The sequence below is a fragment of the Carettochelys insculpta genome, chromosome 4, assembly GCF_033958435.1.
Source record: "Carettochelys insculpta isolate YL-2023 chromosome 4, ASM3395843v1, whole genome shotgun sequence".
Lineage (NCBI taxonomy): Eukaryota > Metazoa > Chordata > Testudines > Carettochelyidae > Carettochelys > Carettochelys insculpta.
The window spans coordinates 128,036,022-128,061,316 of NC_134140.1; the positions used below are offsets into that span (position 1 = coordinate 128,036,022).

At 45.2% G+C, this 25,295-nt stretch overlaps 2 protein-coding genes across 2 annotated transcripts in view; one reads left to right on the forward strand and one right to left on the reverse strand.

Moving 5' to 3' along the window:
* CCDC158 (coiled-coil domain containing 158) overlaps window positions 1-8,770 on the forward strand; it is a 54,010-nt gene extending 45,240 nt beyond the window's left edge. The window contains exons 21-23 of the mRNA XM_074992029.1: window positions 147-170; window positions 7,266-7,367; window positions 8,636-8,770. Of these exons, the coding sequence (XP_074848130.1) occupies window positions 147-170; window positions 7,266-7,367; window positions 8,636-8,712 (203 nt within the window). The 3' untranslated portion in view covers window positions 8,713-8,770. The remainder of the gene's footprint in view (window positions 1-146; window positions 171-7,265; window positions 7,368-8,635) is intronic.
* Window positions 8,771-16,783: 8,013 nt separating this feature from the next.
* STBD1 (starch binding domain 1) lies at window positions 16,784-19,494 on the reverse strand. The gene is made up of 2 exons (XM_074992030.1): window positions 19,182-19,494; window positions 16,784-18,077 (listed from the first exon to the last, which is right to left on the reverse strand). Exons 1-2 carry the CDS (start codon window positions 19,393-19,395, stop codon window positions 17,242-17,244), a joined length of 1,050 nt encoding a protein of 349 aa, XP_074848131.1. The 5' UTR covers window positions 19,396-19,494; the 3' UTR covers window positions 16,784-17,241.
* Between the last annotated feature and the right edge of the window lie 5,801 nt (window positions 19,495-25,295).

Here is a 25,295-nt window from a genome sequence, read left to right on the forward strand (position 1 = left end):
GTGCTGTGTAGTCCATGAGATGACTTTTTTTTTGAAATTCAAACATTTTCATTTTAGCCTTTTTAATATTTGACCATTTAAATCCTCCCTTTTTGCTCACTAAAAGCAGTGGTAATTCTCAAAATAACACTTTTTTCTTTAAACAGGTGTCTCTTTCACTCCCCATTCTTGTAAGTATAAATTCCATTATGCACATTTTTTCCAAAGTAGTAACAGAGAGAAAGCTGTGCTAGTCTATATACTATCAACACACAAAAGCAGTCAAGTAGCACTTTAAAGACTGACAAAGTAATTTATTAGGTGATGAGCTTTCATGGGACAGACCCATTTCAGACCATAGCCGTACCAGAACAGACTCAATATTTAAGGCACAGAGAACCAAAAATAGTAATCAGGTTGACAAATCAGAAAAACATCATCAAAGTGAGCAAATCAGAGAGTAGAGGGGCAGAAAGGGTGGTAGGGTCAAGAATTAGATTAAGCCAAGTATGCAAGAGCCCCTACAATGACCTAAAAAATTCCCATCCTGGTTCAAACCACATGTTAATGTGTCGAATTTGAATACAAAAGAGTTCACCAGCCTCTTTCCAAAGTGTTGTGAAAAGTCCTCTTCAGTAAGACGCAAACTTTCAGGTCATTAACAGAATGGCCCAATCTATTAAAGTGGTGACTGACCTGTTTGTGGATCAGGAGCATTTTTATGTCTGTTTTATGCCCATTAATTCTTTGTCTAATATACAGAGCATCTGGGCATTGTTGGCACAGGATGGCATATATGAGGTTAGTTGAGGAACATGAGAATGTGCTCGTGATTCTGTGAATAGCTCGGTTAGGTCCAGTGATGGTATCTCCAGAATGGATACGTGGACAAAGTCGGCATCAACAATCAGGCATCCATGCAAGATGCCACAGAACGAGGCTTTACTTGTACTAGACAAGAAATTTATAAACACTTCCTCTTCCTACAAGAAACAAAAAGAATAAATTTTCTAAATTACTTCGTAACTCAGGATACTACAACAACAGCTCAACTAACAATATTGTTAACCTTTCCAGCTACCAACTCAGCTCAGCAGAAGAGTCTTATCCTGGGGTCTTTCCTTCTGCCCCACTTCCTCTACAAACTCTGTGGTGACCTTGAAGCCTTTTCGCCGCCTCCATCTAAAGGAATTCTTCCAACACACCTATGAACAACAGTCTGACCCTCTCAACCCCTCTGCCCCCCACCACCAAAAGAACTACTCTAAGTGGACTCCCCCTGACAGTCGTAGTGAGAGTCTGGATTTCTACGCACAATGCTTCCGCAACCGCACTCAGACTGACAATCTCAACTGTGCTGAACTCTGTGCTGTCCAGAGTCTCAAAAATAACCCAGCCATTATAATCAAACCAACTGAAAAAGGGGGTGCTGTTGTCATCGTGAGTAAGTCAGACTGAACAGGAGGCAGCCAGACACCACCACATTTTACAGACCTCTCTCCGCTGATCCCACTTTGGAATTGCAAAAGAAATAACTACTTAAGGAACTCCCTGCTGCTACTCGGGACCTTATTCACTCAGACACACCATCTGAGCCACAACCTGGATTATTCTATTTACTTCCCAAAATCCAGAAACCTGGAAACCCTAGACACCCTATCATTTCAGGTATTGGCACCCTTACCACCAGACTATCCAGTTACGTGGACTCCCTCCTCAAACCCTATGCCACCAACACTCCCAGCTATCTCTGAGATACCACCGACTTCCTGAGGATGTTATAAAACATCGGAAAAGTTCCTGACAACACCATCCTTGCCACAGTGGATGTAGAGGCTCTGTACACTAATATTCCACATGAAGACTGATTACAAGCGATCAGGAATACCATCCCAGATGTCACCACAGCCAGACTTTGTTCTCACCCACAATTATTTCCAATTTGGGGACAAATTTATACCTCCAGATTAGCGGAACTGCTATGGGCACCCACATGGCCCCACAATATATTTATGGCTGACTTGGCACAATGATTCCTCAGCTCTTGTCCCCTATTACCCCACCTCTACTTATTACGACATCATTATGATTTGGACCCATGGTAGAGAGACTCTAGAACAATTCCACAGAGTCTTCAACAATCTGCACCCCACCATCAACTTGTATCTCTCATGGGGAGTAGTTGAGACATATTTCCTGGACACTACAGTACAAATCCAGGATGGCCTAATCAGTACCACACTATCGGAAACCCACTTACTTACCTACGCACTTCTAGCTTCCATCCTGCACACACAACTAGATCCACTGTTTACAATCACATTTGCTCTGATCCTACTGACAGAAACCAAAAACTACAAGATCTTTAGCAAATATTCACAAACCTGAATTACCCAACAGGAGAAAAAAAATTGACAGGGCCAGACGAATACCCAGAGACCAGCTACTCCAAGATAGGCCCAAAAAAGCCAACAGAACAGAACACCACTGGTCATTACCAACAGCCCCTAACTCAAACCACTGCAATGCATTAAAGACCTACAACCTATCCTTAATCAGGATGCCACACTCCAGAAGGCCCTAGGTGACAGGCCTGTTCTCTCCTACAGACAACCTCCCAATCTTATGAGGATTCTTACCTACAACCACAGTCTATACTGCAGGAACACCAGTCCTGGAACTTTTCCTTGCAACGAAGCCCATTGCCAACTTTATCCACATACCTATTCTGGAGATACCATCACTGGACCTAACCAGGTTATTCACAAGATCCTGGGCACATTCTCGTGTTCCTCAACTAACCTCATATATGCCATCATGTACCAACAATGTCTAGATGCTTTGTATATTGGACAGACTTCAAACTCCCAGACAATGAACTAACGGGCACAAAACAGACATAAAAACACTCCTGATCCACAAACTGGTCAGTTGCCACTTTAATGGAGTGGGCCATTCTGTTAATGACCTGAAAATTTGTGTCTTACTGAAGAGGAATTTTCACAACACTTTGGAAAAAGAGGCTGCTGAACTCTTTTATATTCAAATTCAACACAACACATGGTTTGAACTGGGATGGGAATTTTTTAGGTCCTTACTGGAGGCTCTTTTGCATACTTGGCTTAATCTAATTCTTGACTCCCACCCCCCCACTGCCCCCTACTCTGATTTGCTCACCTCGATAGTGTTTTTCCAATTTATCAACCTTGATTACTATTTTTGGTTCTCTGTGCCTTAAATATTGAGTCTGTTCTGGTACAGCTATGGTCTGAAGAAGCAGGTCTGTCCCACAAAAGCTCATCACCTAATAAATTATTTTGTTAGTCTTTAAAGTGCTACTGGACTGCTTTTTCCAAAGCAGTTGATGCTCCTTTTTAAAGCTGTAGTCTAGAGTATGCAAACCTACTTGCCTTACTAAAGTCCATCTCCAGTTATTAGTGATTTTCTCACTTCACCCTGCATTCATTTAATAGACAAGATTATTCCATGTATAGGAAGTACCATATTGTTGCAGCTTATATTGAAAGACATTTCTGCTCATATTATGTATAAACAATGCAGTGTATCACAGCAGCTGTTTAACAGTCAATATGTTAACTGTATATGGGGGCTTAAGGTAGAAAGTAAAGAAAAGTAGTATATCCCAGTAAAGCTGTATGGAAAATAAACAGAACATTAGGAAAACAGTTAGGGTGACATTTTTCGAGAGTGTTAACTGTTGGCCTGACCTTGGTCCCATTAATGTCAGCTCATATTGAATTCAGTGGCAGTAGTTAGGTCAGCATTGAGTGCTCGTAAAAATGCCACTGACTGTACGTAAAGAACATTAAACAGTAAAGTGCTCCAAAACCAAATTAGTACTTGACAATGCAGAATATACAGAATTGAAGAGAAAGGGAGATTGATGTAATGAACTCCAGCATTACAAGCTCTGGAAGGCTCAAGCTTGCCTTATTAAATCAGAATATACAATTTACCAAGAGCTGAGATCTGAAGCCATTATCCCATTAAAACTCTATACAAGAGGTTTGCTGCCTCATTCCTGAGAAGAAAAAAGAGTTAATCACTTGAAGAGGAAAAAATTGCCAAATAGGTCATTCAAACAGGATCCTTCTTTCCATCTAGCAGGAAAGAGTTTTCGCAAATTCTTGTGGCAAGTACAGATAGTCCTGTTCCTTCCTCAGTAGGAGCTGAGAAAACAGCTCTTCCTTTCAGGGAGATGCAACAGAAGGGGTCTCCTTTGTAAGTGTGTTGTCATCAGGAATTTGAGGTTCGGGGGGCAGCATGCATTATTTTTGAAAGCAGCCTTCATTCTTCTGTTCAGCAACAAAATAAAAGTAAATGATTCTTTCACAAGGAGAATCACACCCACCCACACCCTCTGCAAGACAACCAGTTCCAAGTCATGATTAGATTTTTAAGGCCACAAGACACCATGAGTTCATCTAATCTGACCTCAGGTCACCAACACCATCCTGCCACCCTCACCTTTCGCTTTGCTGCAAGTCCTTTCTAATCTATGGAGAAAATGCAGCATCGTCTAATAAGCCCAAAACATCTCCAAATTTTTTTTATCATCAAGGCAAACCCTTCAGGGACAGTCTCCTTACAGATCAAGCATCTCCATGTCTGATGTATAGCTAGGTCCTTGAAACACATTTTTATGGCCATGTTTTAATGGCCAGAACTGGAGGACCCTTTCTGCTACACTATAGTTGTGTCTACACTTGCATTCCTCTTTTGAAAGAGGGATGCAAATGAGGGAAATCAAAATTGCAAGTGAGGCACCAATTTACATATCACATGCAGTGAAGGGACTTAGTTCCTCTGCTGTCCAGCAATCTGGGTACATATATCCCTTCACAATTCCATTGATGGACATGGGAATTTTGCCTAACTAGAAACTGAGCAAAAAAGGCTTTCAGGATTTGGCCAAGCAAACAGCCTGTAGAACAGAGCTACAGCTCTTACCCAGGAATGACCCAAATAGAGCGAGTTCAAACATGGAGCCCCCTACTACAGTTAAACCAAAAACTTGACACTGGCCTTATCTAATTAAATAAAAAAAATGCAGTTACCAAATCTCTGTATTTGCAAGTCAGGGTATTTCCTATGGTACCTACAGAGACATAACAAGGACTAGTAAAAAGAGTGACATATCTAAGATATATAAAGGAAATTGAGTTAAGAGAAACTTTCCCATCCCACCACTAAACTGGTGGGAATTTTAAACCCAGTATACAGTGGCTCAGTTTGCTTGGACAACTTTATTAATCTAGTATCCAAAAGTTCCTACATAAATAGGGCCATCCATGAAAAACAGATTGAGCCTACCCTTTGGCATCATTACATTTTCTTCTTAGCTTGTAATTACCTCTAGGAGCCTGACAATATCATTGCCCTCTTGGTTATTTTTATCTTTTACATTTGGCGAACCTCAGCGTCTTCCCCTCTGTTTTCTAAGGAGCCTTAGCAAAAATTGCTGGGCTGGGCTCATATCCTTGTGCCAAACCTTCACATTGCTGTGCACCTACTGGCAAACTAGCTGGCAGCATGGCAACACCACAGGCAGTAGTGGGCAAACCCTGCAAGACTTTGCATGCTTGAGTTACTTGACTTGACTTAAACCCTTGTTCTCCGAGTGGCACATAGGCCATCTACAAATCTCCTCCACTTCACTCTGAGACAGACTTCTAGCTGACTCCAGGATCTCCCTAGTTGTCCTTCAGTCTTGGTAGAGGTTCTCCATGTTGTCTGAGATCTTCCTCTTCTGCGTTTTCTTTGTGGGTTCCAGGTGAGAGTTTGACAGGCTATGCTGGATGATGGTTTTCTTAGAATGTGGCCTATCCATCCCCACTTTCTTCTCTTGATTTGAATGTCAAGTGGCTCTTGTCCTGCTCTGTTCCAAAGCTCCTCATTTGTGACAAAGTCTTGCCATTTGATGTGAAGGATGTACCTCAGACATCTGTTTATGAATAGCTGTAGCTTGGGATTTGAAGACTTTAGTGCGCTAGGTCTCGCTTCCATACAAGACTGTTTAAAAACCAGGAGAAGATTGCACATGAGCAGAGAGCTATTCACTGAATGAGATTCACATGACACTTCCAAATCTACAGCCAGAGGACAGTCAGGCAACTGCAATTCCATTTATCCACAGAACGCCACAAGTCTCTGCCACCCATGCCTTAATCCTGAAAGGCATTAGCTCAGGAAGTAGTTAGTTGCAAGCATAATGAAAACTTTTGTGAGGGTGGACATTTTGCCTTTGCAATTATACATAACCCACTCATTGATTTCACACGGATCACTCAAAAGCCAGATGACACTGATGACTTTCAGACCCTGCCAACCCTGGCTCATTTCAAACCCGTAACCTACCAATGAAAAGTTCCACTTTCCATACTCTCTCTATGCCTATATTCTCCCCCTCCACCCCCCAGCTTTTTTTTTTTTTTTTTTTTTTTTTTATGATCAGCGGCAGATAAGAATGGTGCAGACCAGAAGTGGTTTACCACTGGTGCCACCTGCAGAGTGAAACGCACTAGGATTGTGCCACTGTAAAATCATTGATTTGCAGGAGTAAAATCACTCCCTCCATGGGCCATTACACCTGCTGAACTGAACTAGTCTAAAGTCCACCTCCCGCTGAAACAGTCCCAGAATAGCCAGCTACTAATTTGTTTACAGCTCTTGCATCTTAACATTTCAAACCTATTTCTGAACATGGGCATTCAGGCAGAGGCACTGGAGAATGGAGCACTAAACTGGAATTGAGAAGACCTGGCTTCTGTCCCCATGTCTGCTACTGGCCTGTTAAGGATCTCCAGCAAGTGACTTCACTTCTGCACAGTAGTTTCCCCACCCAGAAAATAAGGATAAAGAGCTGATATCTCCCTAGCTCACTCATTTTCTTTTGATATTGAAAGTTGTTGTATTTGTTGGAAATTGTTTTAACACCAAATTTTAAGCTGGTAATATGGAGATTTGTAAATACGATAACCAGTTATACAAGAGAACAACAAGAAGTCCTGTGACACCTGATAGACTAACGGATATTTTGGAGCATAAGCTTTCGTGGGAAAAGACCTGCTTCATGAGAAGCATGAGTCAGATGAAGCAGGTCTTTGCCCACAACACTTTATGCTCCAAAATATCTGTTAGTCTATCAGGTGCCACAGGACTTCTTGCTGTTCTCAAAGATACAGACTAATACAGCTACCTCTCTGACAGTTATACAAGGTATTTTTTGTACCTCAAAGGACAGGGATTAATCACTTTCTCAATAGCATCTGAGCCTGTTGAAGCCAGTGGGAGCACATGCAGGAAACTACAGAACAAGATGGAAAACCTGCAAAACTTGGTGGAAACATTACAGATAAAAAACCAAGGTGCTGGAATTTATTTTTTTAAAATGTACTGACCCCTCGCAGTCTGTGGTAGAGAACGTAGTTCTGGCTATGCTTATCCATTCCATTTAGAGGTGTCTGATTTACTAATAGACAATTCCACCTTATCCAGCTCCTAGGAGAATAAACAGATTAACACCACAATGTATACATAGGCCCTTCACTCTAATGAGCTCTGAAATCCTGACTTTCAAGTACGGCAGTTGTTCAGGGATACAGGCACATGCTGCTGTGACCAAAAAAAATGGTCTATTTAAAAGGAGCTGTTGACATTTTGTGGAACTGGAAAGATTGTTTACAGTAGTTTCCATTTAAAAAAATCAGTTTACCAACAGCGACCACATGGCCATAGATTGCTGATTTTAGAAAACAGGGAAACACTGTAGACTCAGCCAGCCCACAGATTGCAACTGACCTATAAGGGCCTGCTTCTGCTCCCACTCACATAGAAACCACCAGCTAAATTCCTACCAACTTCAGGGACCGCAGAGTGCTGCAGTGTGGAATTCTTTGTCATCAGCATTTTCTCTTACTCCATATTTGAATTCTCTTCCCTTTCCCTTTCATTTCTGTGCTGATGGACCCAGAAAATGCCTGCTTCCACACATCTAATTCTTACCAAAGTTGTGAATGATGGGAACGTATTCAATAAAACTAATTAAATTAGTGTAAAATAAGCCAAACAGGACAAAGTTGGGCCGACTGGTGAATATTGTCTCTATTGCCTTCAATAACCCTTCGCTATTTGCTCTCATTTATCTCCCACTTTATACAGCAGCATTTTCTGTGCTGATACCACTTCAGTAATGTATTGCACTGCAGCTGTATAAAAGATGCAAAACAAAAATATAATCCCTTGCATGCACATTAGAACTCCACTTTCCAAACACTGGCACAGAATCACTTACAATACAACCCCTAGAAGTAACTTTGAAATTAATGGAGTTGTGCCCATTACGTTCTTCCAGTTGGGAATTTGGGCTATTGGATCCATATGAAACCTCTATATACACCTCAGGTGAGAGATAGCCACTTACTATGAGGCCTCCTCTGTATTAAGTCAGCCTACTGAAGTGAAAGCTTTGTTTCCTTCCTTAAGGGTTTAGTGTGCCCAATGCGCTGCCTGTGTAACATGCTGGTTGAGGGCATAAAACTGCAGGTGTCAAAACCTGAGGCTTCAGTTGTTTTCTACTCAGTGTGATCTAGCAGTACACAGCAGTCAAGTAAACTTTTCTCCATGCTATTTCCAGCAATGTCTTCAATGATCAGATATCAGGAAAAGAAGATTGAGAAAGTGAAGGAAAAGGAGAAAAAGCTAACAAAATGAAGAAACGCTGTATGGTTGTGACCATTTTAATTTTGCCCCAGTAAATGTGATGTTTAAAATATAGGACACTGTTAAACATTCCTAATAAAGGTTCTCATAGTTTTGTAATCTTTGTCTTGGACTAGAATACTGCCACAATCTGCGATTCTAAAAGAGCACAACATACAGGCTACAGCTACACTGTAACAGTAACTTGAAATAACTTACACAATTTGTGCAACACAAATTGCGTAAATTTCAAGTTAACTTATTTCAAACTTGGTGCCATCCAAACAGCACTGAGGTTTGAAATAAGCAGCTGTTTCAAAAGTTTCCACTACCCCCTCTCATGATGATGAGCACTGCCACTTTGAGTGTGGTGTTTAGCAACCATAGTGTAGCTATAGCCATGGAGAAGTAACTCCAAGATGTGGAAATAGAGGTATTGTATCTTTGATTGGCATACTTTGGGAACAGCCACATACATCAAGGGACAGAGACAGTTTGCTGGTCATCCCAAATAAGATTCACCAGAGCCCTTCCATCCCCTGGATCTGCCACATTTGAAGTCACTTTAAAAATTGTTAGGCTTCAAAAATTTCAAATGAGATTCTCTGAAAACAACCCGGAGAAACTTTTGCTATACATAATATTTTACAAAGTTCTGTTATGTTGTGAAAGTCCATATTTCAGAGCTAAAAACAAATGGCGCATCCCACCCCATAAGCAAACTGGTAACTTCCCTTTCTCACTTGTATAAGTTAGCCATTTTAGTCCCATACCCCAACCCCTGACAATTCTTGGATCCTACACCTGACACTGAAGCAGGACTAAAGGCATCTCATCCTGCACCTCATTCCAGTGTGACTGGGGGAAGAGGCAGGGACAGGCCCCAGGGAGGAGGTTCTGTCTCAGCAGGTAAATCATATCAGCTATAAAACTTTCTATTTTTAATATAGGAGGTATCTGAAGCCACCATGCATTGGGACAACAGAAGTAGCCCCAGTCTCAGTTAGGGAGCAGAGTGAAAATGGGGAAAATGCGAAGACAAAAAACGTGATTTGAAATCACCATTGGCCTCACTTCTGAGTATTAAGCCATCAGTTCAAATAAATAACCATGGACTTAGATGCCTAACTTTAGGATTCTGCCCCCCCCCTTTTTTTTTTTTTGGGAAAGGATAGATAATGATTTTTAAATATTGCTTCTAACTCCACCCCCAGAATGCTGTTTAACTCGTCTCCCTGAAACAGCCAACACTGTGTTAATTACCGTACCACAGCAGAGCATACGTGAAGAACACCCCAGACCTGACCATGAGCAATAAGCACGGACGAACATGAGGCATGTCTGTCAGACTCCGCAGTTTATTTTTAAACTCTCTTTTGGCAGTTGAGAATCGTTGCCTGAGCAAATAGGCAGATGACAGAACAGGTAAACATGCCCATTTAAAGCTTAAAAATAAGCAGAGTGTTGCAGCAGCAGTGGAAAAAGCAGCGCGAACAGTAGTGACACCCCTGACCAGACCATTGGGTATAGGCCCATACAAGGTGATAAGACCACAAGGGGAAGGTAGACTTAAGAGGCACTTGAAACTTTAAAGCAAAACAAAGCAGCCTGGAGGGGACATTTTCAAAAGCTGCCTAAGCCATTTAGGTGCCCAAACCTCCAACAGTGACTTGCAGAGGCTAGGGTAGCGTAACACCTCCAGCAGAGAGGTAGCATATGCAATGGACAGAATTTTTCTGCTGGCACAGTACAACCTCCCCCTCCTTTCTGTGAGCGTAGCTGTACCTACTGTGGGAGATGCTTTGGAGTAGTTAAGGCAGTAGGACTGGGGGGGGGGCGGGGGGGAAGGGAAGGTTACAGCTCCAGTAACCCTAGTTAAGTGTAGACCAGGTCTAACATTTATTGAAATCAATGAAAGACTCCCAAGTTCCTAAGCCCCTTAGGAAAGGGGGGACAGGGACTTGATCTACAGTTAAGTTGCACTGGCTTAGTTAAATCAGTGATGGTGGAAATAACTGCCCCCGCCCCCATAGCTCTGCCAACCTAACCCTCAGCACACACACAGCTGTAGGGAAAGAAGAGGCCTTTCCTGGATGTGGCTCACCTCATTCAGAGAGGTGGTATTTCTCCACCTATATAAAAAACTCCTTCTGTTGGTATAGTCACACCCCGTACCACAGGGCTACACCAGTAAATTGCCTGGATATACCCTTCTGCTCTTCAGCACATTCTACCATGGGTCACCTGAGACAGTCCAGTAACGGGAGGAAGGAAATAAGGAATCAACCTAGTTCCCGCTTGAGAATGATGTTTTAAAAAGCTGTATTGTTTGACGGAGCGTCACTGCTAAGGTAGCTCCGTAACCACAGAACGCCCAACTCCAAAAATATGGCTAGTCTCAAACTAGCAAGAGTCAATGCTCAGGGCAGAGCCATCAGCCAGACTTGTTCTGTCCATTCTCGATTTCATTGGCTGGGGTTTGCAGGTTCCTTTATGCCTTTCAAAGGCCGGCTGCAGCTATCGTCCACAATAACTTCACACAAACTCTCCCCTCGTCTCAGTTCAGTAGCTCACCAGTTTATCAACTTGTGTCTCGGTAATACCTTGTACCTGTTTCACAGGCCTTGGTCAATCTAGATTCACTCCATCCCAATCAAGCAACCCTGAGGTTATGGTAACCATAACATCAAGATTTAAGCAATACCGTAACGACAAGGTAGGTGCCATTTCAATCTGTTCTTGTTCAGTGTTTCATTTAATTCAAGAATTTTCTCAAGAAAAGGTTTTAGAAAAACCTATGAAACTGCAGATTAACACTTCCATTCCAGAAGAGCTGGAATGATCTAGGCCAGTGGTGCCCATGAGAAATTAAAGGAGCCCCACAGTCCCTCTTCCCCAGCCCTGCTCGAAATAAATGCCTCTCACTCAAACTGCTGGAGCCCCCAGGCCCCATGGCTAGAGCCGTGCCAGGGCCACAGGAGCTCTGCAGCTCCAGCCCAGAGCGGCGGGAGGAGCCACTGCTGCCACCACACGCTTGTTCCACCAAGGAGTGGGCTGCACACCCAGAGCAGGGGGAGGGTGTGCCACACGTGTGGCTCTAAGGAGCTGCATTTCACTGCTCTGCAGTGGGTGAACAATCGTATTGGACACGGCAGATCTAGGCCAAGCCCTTATGCACAGGAGGAAGTAAATTTTCATAGATGAATTTCCCTTTTAAATGGGTTATCTGCAGAACAGACGCAGACCAGGAAGGCGCAGCGCACACATCTCTCGACTACTCTACCAACCCGCCTCTCAGCCGGTGGACAGGGAAGCAGAGTATGAACCAAGAGATTGCCAAACAGGGGTGCCAATTACAGCACTGGTGGGCCAGCCACCTGACTCATGAACAAGGCTAAGTTAATTCATACAGGCCACCCAAAATGGTCAGAAACAACAGCTTCCAGACATCGTTAACCTCGGCTGGATTTGAACCCCAGACCTAGAAGACAAAGGCCCTTTAGCCCATTTTGCTGAGCTCAACGTAGCAGCTTTAGTTCTCTTAAGAAAGTTCTGAACAGCTCCACGCTCGACTCTGTGCCTTCAGACCAAAGCTGCAGTACATCATGCCAATACAGCTGAAATGGCACCATCTCCAAAGCAAGGCTGCAGTTCCATGGGGACAAAGGTGCTTGTATCAACCCATCTTATTAGGGTGACCATCCCAGATTGGGCAGGACAGCCCTGTATTTCATGCACGAGAAAGGTGTCCTGACATTTTTTAAAAGGGGCCCTGTATTTGGCCCCATAAATTGCCCCATATTTGGCCCCTCACCGGCTGACATTTTCCCTCAGCAGTGTGCGCAGCCACAGCTGCTGGCTGGAGAGCACATGGAGAGGTTACATGCTCAACCAGCCACCAGAAGAGGGAGCCAGCAGGGGGCCTCCAAAGATAGGGTAGCTCGGTGCTCTGCTTCCCGGCTCTGTCTTTGGTGCCCCTCTGGGTTCCCAGCAGCTGCTGCCCCTTTCTGGCTCCCTGAGGCTCGGGGAAGCTCCTGCCTTCCCAGCTCCCCAATGCTCAGTGGAGCCAGGCAGAACCACCACATCTCCCTGTCCCGTATTTGGGACAGAGATACGGGTGTCCTACATCTTATTCTCATAAAGGAAAATGAATAAGCTAAACCAGTACAGTGGACCATTATACTAGTCTAACCGAGCAGAGGTTAAACCAGCATAATCCTGTCAAGAAAAGAATTGCAGAGCCAACCAATAATGGACACAAGTTGTGCCTCTACCAGGCATTCAGTAACGCAACCTAATGTAATTCACTTCATCATACAGTTGTTGCTTGTTTACTTAGCGCAGGGCCGTTAGTTAAAGAGTAACATCCATTTAGGTGTCTTCCTTCTGACTACACAGCAAGTCTGATCTCAAAACCCTCATGGGTACATCGCATATTGTTGCTGAATTCTTGCTTTATTATTAACTATGCACGTTGGCTTCTGAATACTGCTCTCGTCATTTTAAGGGGATTTTACTCTTCACAAGATCTATTGTCTACTTGAAAGACGTTCCTCGTCACATTAATTGTTCTATTCTAGTGGTAGTTAAGTGGCTTTCTGGTGAACATCTTACTCTAATGCTTTTTAGATTAGTTTAATCCTCTCAGACAGGCATCCACTGTATCTACAAATCCATTCACAAACGGAAGTCTCTATTAGACATGCTTTGTATAAGTCACTGTATATCACCATTTTACAAGTTATGGACAATACCTTAAAAATGGTTTAGCAACTTGACAATATGCACTGACCTTCGTATGCTGGGTTAATGATTCCTATATATGCCTTTCTCCTTCAGTGGTGTTCGCTGGGAACATCGGTCACTTACATTTCTTGATTTTTTTTTTAAAAAAAAGAGCTAAAACAGAGTCTATTAATCAGTTACAATTGTTCCACAAAGTTTGTTCTACCTCATGAACGTGCACGACTATTAGAAATACATCCTGCCGGCTGTGGGTGTTTTGCTAGTCAGCTGGGCAGCATCTAAATCTCTCCTAGGTAGCCAGCCAAGTGCTCAGCTTAAGGAACACTGCTCAGCAGGGATGCAGAGAGCATTGTTATTCACAGCATAGCTTGGTGTCAGACGTCCTCTGGACTAATACAAGGTCTCCTTTGCACAGATGACCCACCCACCACTCACACTCAGCTATTTTACAGTACTAGGCAAAGTGTCATTCTCTGTCCAAGATCACACAGTGGACAGGATCCTGCATGCACGGAGGTGACTGGCTGACTCAGAGGCTGACAAGTGAGCCCCAATTCAGCAACCTGTGCACTATAACTCTTTGGGCATCCTGCAATACTCACTGGCAACAAAAGAGATTTCCAAAATTCTTCAGCTTGAACAGATAGCCTCAGGCCTTTCGCAGCAGGTGAAATAACCCTCAGGTCCTTCCGGAGACCAAGGCAAAGAGCAGATATTCTACTTGTGCTCCAGCCTATGCCTCTCAGTCCTGCAACTAGCCTTGGAAGAAGCTGTATCCCTCCCAAAACACTAGAGAAACCCCACTCTAAGGATTCTGTTTTGTGCCCAGGCCACAGGTTTTACCTGTATAAGTAGTTAGCACTCCACTCAAACCAGAAAAACATTTCCCAACTATATCATGGAGAAAGTACAGTTACCAATGGCAAACCAAAGTTTGTATGTGGGGACTTTTTCCAGGACAGCCTTGGATCAAGCTCCTACAGCTATTAAAGATCCCTGACAACCTAACCCTTGTGCCCCAAGACTCAACAGCAGCAAAAAGCCAGGTGCCATGTCTCAACCAGTCATTCCAGTGAGAGCCTGACCTTGTTCTGCAGACAGTTCTGCTACAGCTACAGCCTCATTGTTCTGGCTCCTTAAAGAAGGGACAATCAGCAGGTGTGACTTCAGCCAGAAAGCCTAAGTAGCTGCTCTGACCTCCTAAGTACCTCATCACATGGGTCAAACTACATGGCAGTGGCACCTGTTGTAATAATAAAGCCTACAAGTTTATTCTCATGGTGAACTCAACTATGGGAAAGTGGATAAAGTATGATTTGTTCCAACCACCTATAAATGTTGTTAGGAAAAGGTGCTAAGATGGAGATTGATTAGCCCAAACTCGAGAAGCGTGTTAAGATCACGCCTAGTAAACAAAAGCAGCATACTATTGGAAATCAAGGAACCAGAATTGGTTTGGGACATTAGGCCTAATTAGTGGCTAAAATAATGAGGTTGAGCTATTTTACCCATCACCTTCTTTTCAGGGTTCTTAAAAAGGAAGCCTAGTTTGGGGGAGAATGGAATGAAGGGGAGGAATTCTAGCAAGGAGATTGGCCAACAGGGCTGCCACATCCAACATCTGAAACTGTGGAATCTACCCTGAGAACTGGGCCTCAGGATTAGGGTGATGACGATGTCCTGATTGTGTTGAACCAGGAAAGGTTCCCAGAGGACATTACCACAACCATTGACTTCAGCTGAAGTCCAACCACCATGGGCAGAGTGACTCTTGCCCCTTTTGTGTATCTTTTTTCCCCTTCCCTGCCTTACTTCTACTGTTTCCCATCTTCCTGACAAGCCTTGTCTGTCTTAGCCAGACAATCTTGAACACTGCTCTAACCCTTTGACCAGAAAAGCAGCTAAAAAGCAGTTTCCTACACAGCCCAAACTCAGTACCAGTGTGCCAGGTCTTGGAGTAGCTGTTGAGATTACATGCAAGACCTGTGTCTTTCCAGCAGTGAAGTTGCAATGTAGGGACCACACCAGGGACTGAAGCTACATTTTCCATCTCTGCTGTTCTCTCTTTCCCTGCTTGTGGGCATGTGTCTTGTTTTATCTTTTAGGAAACAGGATGGGACTTTTAACAGCCCATTTCAACTAGTTTCCCTCCCTCCCCACTTCCAAAAGGACAGTTACCACATCAACACCGTTGACTCTTTGGGCCCATAAATTCCATCTAAGTTAAGACAACATACCTTTGAGCCATCAGAGCATAGGAATTTCTGAGTTTGTATAAGACAAGTTCAGTCCAACCTTCATGAGAACCAGAAAATTCCCTTCCTCTTTCTGCTGTGATCTTACTTCTCCTCCCAGGGGGGTCCTTTGCCATACCCTGGATGTAGGTAGGCAATGTTGTTCTGTGTGCCCAGGACCTATTCTGAAATAGTGCTTTACAAAGCAACTGGGAAGAGTGAAAAAAATACCACTCAAACCAGCTAACTGGAGCACATCTCTCCCTTTAAGGGAGAAGCCCATGAGTCAAGAAACTCTGCTGTGGTAGCTGAGACCTGCACACCCTAGATCTTGCCACTTAAGACTCGCCTAAGCATATTATGAAGTGTTGGTGGTTTGCCTTTAGCTACAGAAGAGTATACACTAAGCCACAATCATCTCTACGGTACAGGTAATTCTAGGCACTAGATGGAAACATTTGTGTCTTTCATAAAAATGTGAAATGGTAGGTTGGAGCTGTCAGACTGGACGCCCACCCTGGCTTTGTTCTAGCTGGGGCTTTTATGCCACTTGATCAATCGACTGATGTCCAGGGGCCAAATGCAGCAGAACAGACACCAGAGCATCTCATGAGCAATCCAGATGGTTCTTCCACACAGAAGGCTTTTAGAAAATAAAGTCATTTCAACCCAAGTATAACTGAGCAGCTTTAGCACTGAGAATGCAGACCCTGCTTTGCTTAGCTTCTAGGTCAGCAGACCTCTGTTTTAAGCACAAACACTGCAGATTGATTTTCCCTTTCCATTACCCAAGGCAACAGTTACAAAGTTCATATGGAAATCCCTACCTATTCCCAGTGAGGGGAAAGTACCTTATTTAACATGTCAGGTGGTCACTTCTGAACTTTGGCCTTCTAGAGGTCTCCCTGCTAACCTAACCAACTATTACTTCTTCCAGAAGAGTGAAGCTGAGAAAGAAGGGGGAGGCTTTGTGACTTGATGTCCTCTGGCAGGTGCTCTGAGAGGTGGGTACCTGGCACCTCACAGGAAGCCGGTCCAGTTACTCAGAATTACACCTTTAAGACAACTCAGGTTAAAACCAAGGTCAAACATGAACACCAATGTGAAAATATAGTATGTTTATTGCTCAATTAAACAGTACAATAAATTAAAAACATTTGACAGCAAGCCACAAATGCAGGATTGTTAGCTACGCCTGCTCTGGCATTCTCACCCCGTACGCCAGTCATACCAAAATTCATCCTGCTGCCCCACTTGTACAAAGTCAAACTTAGGCTCAAGCTTTAACATCACACAAGCTGTCTGAAGTGCTGCTCTTGCCTTCCTATACGCCTGGATCTCAGACAGATTTTGGTTGGACTTCAGCTAATAGCGTTCTCACATGGAACATCCCTTCCTAGAGCCATACCTATTCCAGCAGAGGAGAGGTCAGTGAATCAGACCGTTCTAGCGGGAAATGGTAGATGATGCACATTAAGTCTACAACACAGAAGAAGTTCTGCTGAACACAGGAATAAAATTAGAGGGTTCGCAAAGTCAGTAGCTTCCAAGGAAATCCCGTTCAATGATATCCCCACCACTGATGGGCCATTCTGTCTTCATGTTCAGTCATTAGGATTCTGTTGTTACATTCTTCCCAACGCGTGACCTTCCCATTCTCCACCAAAATAAACTTCCACTCTATCCTGGTGTCTGCTGGCAAGATAACAGTGTCAGACCAGAACCCGTCCTTGTCACACTGGAGTGGCACATAGTTGTGCCACTCACCAAGACACTCGTGGTCGCCCGTGACAGCAATCAGCTGAGCATCAGTATGAGTGATGTAGTGCACACGGAAGTTCACGTGGATGTTCTGAGGCATTGGGGGCACAGCTGCAACCCTCTTTGCTTTTGAATCCAACTCCAGGGAGTCTACCTGTTCCAAGCCCTTGTTGCCATGGTCCACGCTAGCGTCGGAGTCATCTGCACTGCTGTTTTTACCAGCATCTCCCCAGGGTGAGTGTTCAGGAACAACCTCCCATTCGTCATGACCAGCCAAGTCCTGATACTCGGGCATCTGAGCTGGCTGTTCTTCATTTTTGTCCTCGTCCCTAGAAGGAGAAGCTGCTGCCAAAGTGGCCCCACACTGTGCCTCGCTCTCTTGTCCCTTGACTAGTTCTGGTTCTGTGTTTGGGAAGCTGAAGGATTCACTGAGTAGGTATTCGCAGTAATTCATTAGCGGGGTGGCAGGATCTTTGACCAGTGACTCTGTTTCAGGAGATTCTCCAGGAACGCCATCATCTCGGGATGGGATATGGTCTTCTTTTGGTGTACCGGCCAGACTCTCTACTGGCTCCTGCGGGCTTGACAGGACGCTGGTTTCCAGCAGGGCATGCTCCCTGTTTTCCAGGGGAGGCTCTAATTAAACACAATATTAAAATACTTAGTTAACCAGAAACAGCCTCTTGGTTTCAGCATCAGACAACTGAACGAGTTCACAACTCACCAATGATAAATTGCTTTTAGGATTAACTAGACTTTTTTCCCTACTACTTGAAGCACATTATACATCCCTGTACTGCAGTAACATCAGGCAACAGTTCTTACAATTTCAACCTTTGTTCTTGTGCTTCCCAGCTGGATTAAAGACCAGAACTTCGTGGCAAGACCCCACAAATCCTCTCTCTGCAAAGCAGTCCATTTCTCAGGCAGCTGAAACCTCAAAACACCCAAATCACCCACTATACTTGCTGTCCCTTCCTTCAGGGCTTTCACGGCTGGTGCATTCACAACCAGTCAGACAAGTCAACTCTTCTCGGACTTTCACCTCCGGAAGTCCTGGATATTTATAGTCACTATACAAAACCCTGGAACATTTTCTGACTTAGTTTATGGCCCTCCTGTGCTTTGAGTTTTCCAGACATCAGAGGTGAAGGCAAGGGGTGGGGGGGGGGCACAACTGCAGCAACAGCTGGGGCAAAAGCCAGTGGGGAACTATTTCAAGAGCTGACAGGGCCCCCGTTTGCAATAGGGCAGGGCCTGGATGAAATTTTAAGCTACTTTCACCCTTGCCAGCGATATATATATATACGGTAACTGAAAAAGCCTCTAGTCCTGAGCGCCAGCCAAGCCCCCACCCCGCCTCCCACCCACGTTTTCAGGGGCTTGTGCGCCTTGGCTGCCCAGCCCCGCGGAGTGCAGGCGATTTGGAGACGCTCCCTTGAGCTGGCAGCGGCATTTCCCACACCCCCCGCCAACTGGGGCGCCTGTATTCGGCGGAGAGAAGCGACTGTTGTCTCCAGCCCCAGACTAGGCAGGGAGCGGGGGGGAGAGGCGGCCCCCGCGCCGCACTGCAGCAGCCAGGCAGCCCCCGGGCAGGGCGCCCCGCGGGAGAAGCCCCCGCGCCGGCAAGGAGCGGGCAGCAGGGCCCTGGCCCGAGAGGCGGGGCCCTGGCGCGTGCGGGGGCACCCTGCAGGCCCGGCCCGCGTGGCGCAGCGCCCCTGCAAGGGGAGCCCCGGGTACCTGTTGCTCCGGGCGCGGCTCCGCAATGATCCGGGCTGGGGGCCTTGCTGCTGCCGCCGCCGCGGGGCTCGGGCGGCTCCTCCCCGCCCCGGCCGTACCAGAGCCAGGCGAGGATCGCGCACACCAGCCCCACCAGCAGCGCCGGCCACACCCCCACCAGCGGCTCGCCCGCGGCCAGGGGCGGGGAAGGCGGCCGAGAGTCGCCCTGGGCCATGGCCGGGGTGCGGAAGCCCGGCGGCTCCTGCGCGCCGCCTTATATCGGCGCCCGGGGCTCGGCTTCTCCCTGCCCCGCCCGGGCCGCGGGGAGGAGCCTGCGCTTCCCGGCCGCTCCTCGCAGCGCCTCTCCCAGCCCGCCCCACGTGGGCAGCAGCCCCAGGGAGCCTTGTTCTGTCCCCGCAGCCCGCTGGGACTGTTCCCCGCCCGGGATTGGCCGCTGCTCCTCGTTTTCGCTTCTTCCTAATCCAAACAACAGAGCAGCCGAGTGGCACTTAAGGGCTAACAAAATAACCTACGCGGTGATGAGCTTTCGTGGGACGGACCCGCTTGCTCTGCCCGTAGCCGGACCGGAGCAGGCTCAAGATTGAAGGCACAGGGAACCACGAGTAGCAATCAAGTGGTAGTATATAGACTAGCAGGGCTTTCTCGCTGTCACGTCCGAAGCCAGGTGCGGGAAAGCAAATTCTTCCCCGTCCAGCGGGGCCTCGGGAGAAGGCTGCCCATGCACCCGGGTGGGAACTGGAGGGAGGGCCTGGTCCCAGGCTGGTTGCAGCAGAGCTGGGGGCCCTGGAAAGCCAGTGAGGGGCTCGGAGTAGGACAACCTCCCAAGCCAGGCCAGGCCAGGCCAGGCCAGCTGGAGGGGACGAGCCCAGGGGAGGAAACAGTCAATGGCCAAGCTTTTCAGAACTGGCTGCCCTAAGTCAGACCCAGGCTCCTATCTCTGAGGCCAGGGCTACCCTAGGAGGTAAAATCCATTGTAGATGCGCAAATCCAGAAAGAACTCGTAGCTGGAGTCGACTTAGCTACAATCCATTTTATTTTGACCATGGTGCGCACAGCAGGAGAGGTCCTGTCAACTTCCCTTACTCCTTAGGACTCCCAGGTCCAGGGCAGTGCTTTGACAGTTCAGTTTAGCGCATCCCCAGCTAAATCGAACTCCAGAAGATCAGTTGCCAGCCTGTTGATCTTCCCATAAACATAGATCTACCCTATGGCTTCAGTAGCTGTTGGAGATCAGCAGTCTGGAAATCGGACTGCTGAATTAGATGCCTCAATGTGAGGAACCTAAGGCTAGATCCTTCTTTTGTAAAATCATGGCTTACATACCTAGCTCATGGGGCAGGGGTAGCTTAGTGGTTTGCGCATTGGCCTGCTAAACACCAGGTTTTGAGCTCAATCTTTGAGGAACCATTTAGAGAAAATAGATTTAAATAAAGGGAGGACTGGACTTGATGACCTCCCTCCAGCTCTATGAGATGTGTATCTCCATATATCATATTGGCTTGGGGGAATAATGGATGGCCTTTCCTGTTACACTGTGAGGGGAGGGACTGATGGGAACCTGGATGTTCTCAACAGCCAGGTCTGCGTGGTAAAAATGGAGACATCTTGATTTTCACCTGTGTTCGGTCCCTGAGTACAAAGCAGTTGCTATGAACTGCAGGTTACCCCCTACTTAAAGTATTATCTGTTAGTATCACAGAGAGTAACATTTTCAGATTCTGAACTTCTGAAGAACACTGGTTAGTTTTGTTTTCTTTTTTCTTCTTTTAGCAGTCAGATAAATTTATGACTTTTATTTGTAACTTCCGCATTGGATACAGATAAATTTCTTACTCTTTTTATGACTTCCTCATTGGATACTAATGCTTACAATTGGATTTCTTAACTTGCCCTTCCTTCTTTTGTGTTCTGCTCTGTAGTTTTTTTGTTTTTTTGGCTTGGTAGGGATTTCAGATCCCATTAGCACAGATTAGATTTGACAATTATTTTGATTTAATTTGCTTTTATTACTCAGTTTTGGGCCTCTTGAAGTGGTGAGGATAGATTTTAATGCAGAATTAAAGGATTATACTGATAAAGATTAAACTAGCAACTCGGGTAACTCAGTCTAACAGTTGTAGCTTTATGTTGTAGATCCTTGCTCCTAGTTTGGTAGTCATTAAAAACTGGTAGTAACACTATATCTTAGACTATTGATTAGCACCAGAATTTCAAGAAATACCTCCATTCAGTCTTGGGAACTAATTTTTGAAATCAATTCTTTTTATCGTTATCTAATTCTTGTGATTTGAATGTTAAAGCCCATTAATGGGATCTTATTATCAGCTATCTTGTTAGAAAAGAGAATGACTAATTGGATGTCTGAGTGAATCTATTTCCAGTATGCAGTGTTCTTAATCTTTCAGTGTCATTGCGAGCAACACTGAGTGGACTTAAAAGGACATAACACGTCATTTAAATTTATAGAGGAACAAGTGCACAGTCTTCACAATGGCTGAAGTGTCCTGGATACCTGCATAAACAAAGTGAATTCGTATTCTAGAACAGGTTTTCCCTGCTGTGCACATGATCTGTTGGACAACATCACCATGCTTAATTTTAAGCATGCGCGCAAGCCTTCTGCTGCAGGCTTTGCTGAATGGGGTGAACTGAAGCACATGCTTAAAGTTAAACATATGCTGAATTAGGCCCTGCATGAGAAGACCAGCAAGTCGGGCCCTCTCCATGACTTTTGTTTTGTACATTGTCTTTGTTATCACTAAATGCTGAGAAGAGAGAATCCGCTTGGGATTGTCCCCCAGTTTGTTGTTCATGCCACTGATGCTTGCCTTCCTACCGTCTCGGGCTCCCTACCAACGCATCCTCCTGTGCCAGAAGCTCTGGCCTCCCCCAACAAAGGCACAGAGTAGGAGTTACCACACACACACCCTCCCCTGCCCGCCCCCCCCGCAGACCAACACGGATGCTGAACCAGTTCAGCTCTGGGAAGGCTCAGCTCTCCGGGCTCAGCACCCAGGAAACCAACCCCAAGTGGAACCAAAACCTCAGATAAACCTGTCTTACTCCATGTCAAAGTTTTATGCACAGAAAACTCATAAAGTTCATCCCCTTTATCAATAAAAGAAAGATACAGACAATGATTGTGCCTCTCCGCATCCTTCTCAGGTAACAATTATTTACATTGGGCTTGATAATGAACAAAAGTGTTTTTATTAAGTACAAAAAATGAGATTTAAGTGGTTGCAAGTGAAAGCAGATCAAAGTAAATTATTAAATTAAAATAAACAAAAATGCCAGCTAGCTCTAACCCACTAAAAAACATGTTATATGCAAATCCTTACCTTTCAAAGATGTTCTTTACTCTAGTAAAACACTCCAAGTCAGAACTGATCTTTACTCTGGTCTGGGTCTACAGCTTCTTCTGAGTTATTTTGATCCTCTGAACGTGGGCTAGACAGTTTCAAAGGCCAGCTGAAGACAAAGGACTGATGGTTTCCCATTGGTTAGATAGACTTTCCCCCAGAGCAGGAACCCTTTGTTTGGTATCCACCATCCTCATGAAAAAATATCAGGTTTGAGATGGATTCCAGTACCAGGTGGCATGGTCATGTGTCTTTCTAGGACCAATCACAGTTTGGGCTTCTAGGACAAACTCGAGCATTCACAGGTTGTTGGTTTGAGTCACTAAGATCCAGCGCATCAGTAATGATCCTCATTAGCACATTTTCTACTATAAACAGATCCACACTTCATATCTCTAACTTCACATACAAGAATGATTCATGCACAAAAATAGGGTATACATATTCAGCAAATTGTAACACTAAAATTAACGTTACATGGGCTATTTTGTCTGAAGCATCTTCAAGTTATGCATGTTCAGATCCATAAGCCAATTTTCATAAAGCCTGGGATAGGGGCCGGGTCAGTGTGTCTGCAGCTTTGCCTTGTTATTTAAAATACGTTCCTCCAAATTACAATAGGATGAGCTCTGTGAACTTGTTATGGCCCCATAGGCATAGTACATGCAATTAATCTCTTCCTGCAATAGGTTGTCACTAGTGTTCTCTTTAATTTTTCCTTCCATGGACAGAATAAATTTTGTTATGTGCACCAAGGCATGAGCAAATGTGCACCACCAGTAGGAATACATGCTGCCAGCTGTGAGTGCTCTGCTAATCACCTGGGCAGTACCTGAATCTCTCCTGGGTGGGAACCCAAGCACATAGTTTGCAGGGAATGCTGGTTGCCCCTTCCCTTTTATACTGCTTTTAATATTTCTATTATCTCTCTAGTTTTTCGGTAACTATGTTATTTGAATCTGGAGGGTTTAAGTACTTTTATTAAAATAAAGGAAGTGAATTAAAGGGGAGCCATATTCTGGTGTAGCCTATCGTGGATAATTATGGAAACATTGTGTAATCATGGGCCTTTCACTTCCGAAGAATGTATTGCTGCATATTTCATACTTTGTGGGTTGGGAGAAAAGAACAAGAAGGAGAAAGAATACGCCTCTACTACTGGTGAATTTGACCCATTAGTTTTTTTCCCTAAGTGTACTGTTGTTATTGAGGGAGAATATGAATCAGTTTTTGGTTGATATTACTACAGAAACCTTTGGTTTAAAGCAGCTGATTAGTTTGCACGTACCAGTCTTCAGATTCATATGTGCCCTGTGTTTGCATTAGAATATACTCCATAACCATTCATTTTGTTCTTAATCAGGAGTTTAAATGGCATAACCACAGGTTTGTTACCACCAGGATGAGTCTCCTGCTAGCTCCTGAAATCACAGGTTGCTCCAGGTGGGGTCCAGCGTTCCCAGTAAGCTGAGCACTTGGGCAGGTGCTCGAGAGAGATTCAGCGCAGCCCAGCTGATTAACAGAGTACTTGCAGCCACCCACATGGGCAGCGTGAGTTTCTATTGGTGCTGCACATCAGCACATGCCCTAGGGCACGTGTCAGAATTTATTTCACTCAGGGATAAAAGATATTAGAGGGAACGCTGGTGAGATCCTGCAGATAATGTTTCCAGATGGCTTCAGGAACTGCTCCAGAATGAAGCCTCAGAATTTTGGGAATTCAGCTTATTTTCTTCTGCTACCTCTGACCTGTGCTAGTTCTGGGCCTGAAGCCAAGCGGCTGTTCTACCCCTGCATTTCATTTTAAGCCAGGGTAATTCCACTGATTTCACTGATGGGAATCTGACCCCTGCTACAGCTTCTGTAAAAGCCTTGCAGCCAGCCAACAGAGTTCTCCCAGTACATGCGCTGCACAGCACTGTCACAGATGGTCCCAGGCAGCTTTCCTTGAAAACCCTAGCCCCAGGTGGGGAGGGTACCCCATTGTCTACATGTTACAGGGATCCTTGATTGCTGTGGAGCAGCCTGTAGACATCCTGGGGGTATAAGTTTAAACCAAAGCAGCTTCTCCTGGTTGCTCTAATTTACACAAGAGGCCCCAGAAAACCCACCTTAAAGGCACCTCTTCCGCTTGGCTGCAGCTTCTGTGCTGCCCCTCCTGGAAAACAGCAGAGTCCCAGCCAAGGTGCCTCAGCATCATTCATGAAGGTATTGAGTGAGGATAGGTCAGAGCAAACCTGCCACAGAAGGCTAATGAAGTCAGCAGTCCCTATACAGAGTCAGGCTCCCATATATGTGAGAAGGGAATAGTAATACTTCCCTCATCTAGGTGACTGTGAGCTCCTTGGGGCAGAGAATGTCTCTTATTCTACATTTGTACAGCACCTAGCACAACAGGACTGGACTTTACTGGAGCCCTGAGGCAGTGCTTTCATACATGTAGTAAATGACTGGGGCATGCTGGTTAAAGCTCCAAGCCAACACAGTAGAGCAGAGACGAGCTGGAATCTTTAGAATGGAATGATATTGCCCCGCCAGCTCCTTGTATGGCTAAGCAGCCAAGGCCAGCTGCCTTCATCTGGGATCCACTGCACCAAGCATTTCTGTTTCAAATACATTTGATGAGCAATTGCTGAGGAACGCAGGGGAAAAGAAACCAAATCGACACAGCTCAGAAACCACCATTACTGGAGCCTACAGAATGGTTTATTTGGAGGAAACTAATGTGAGTTAACAAAGTCGGAGCTCTGCA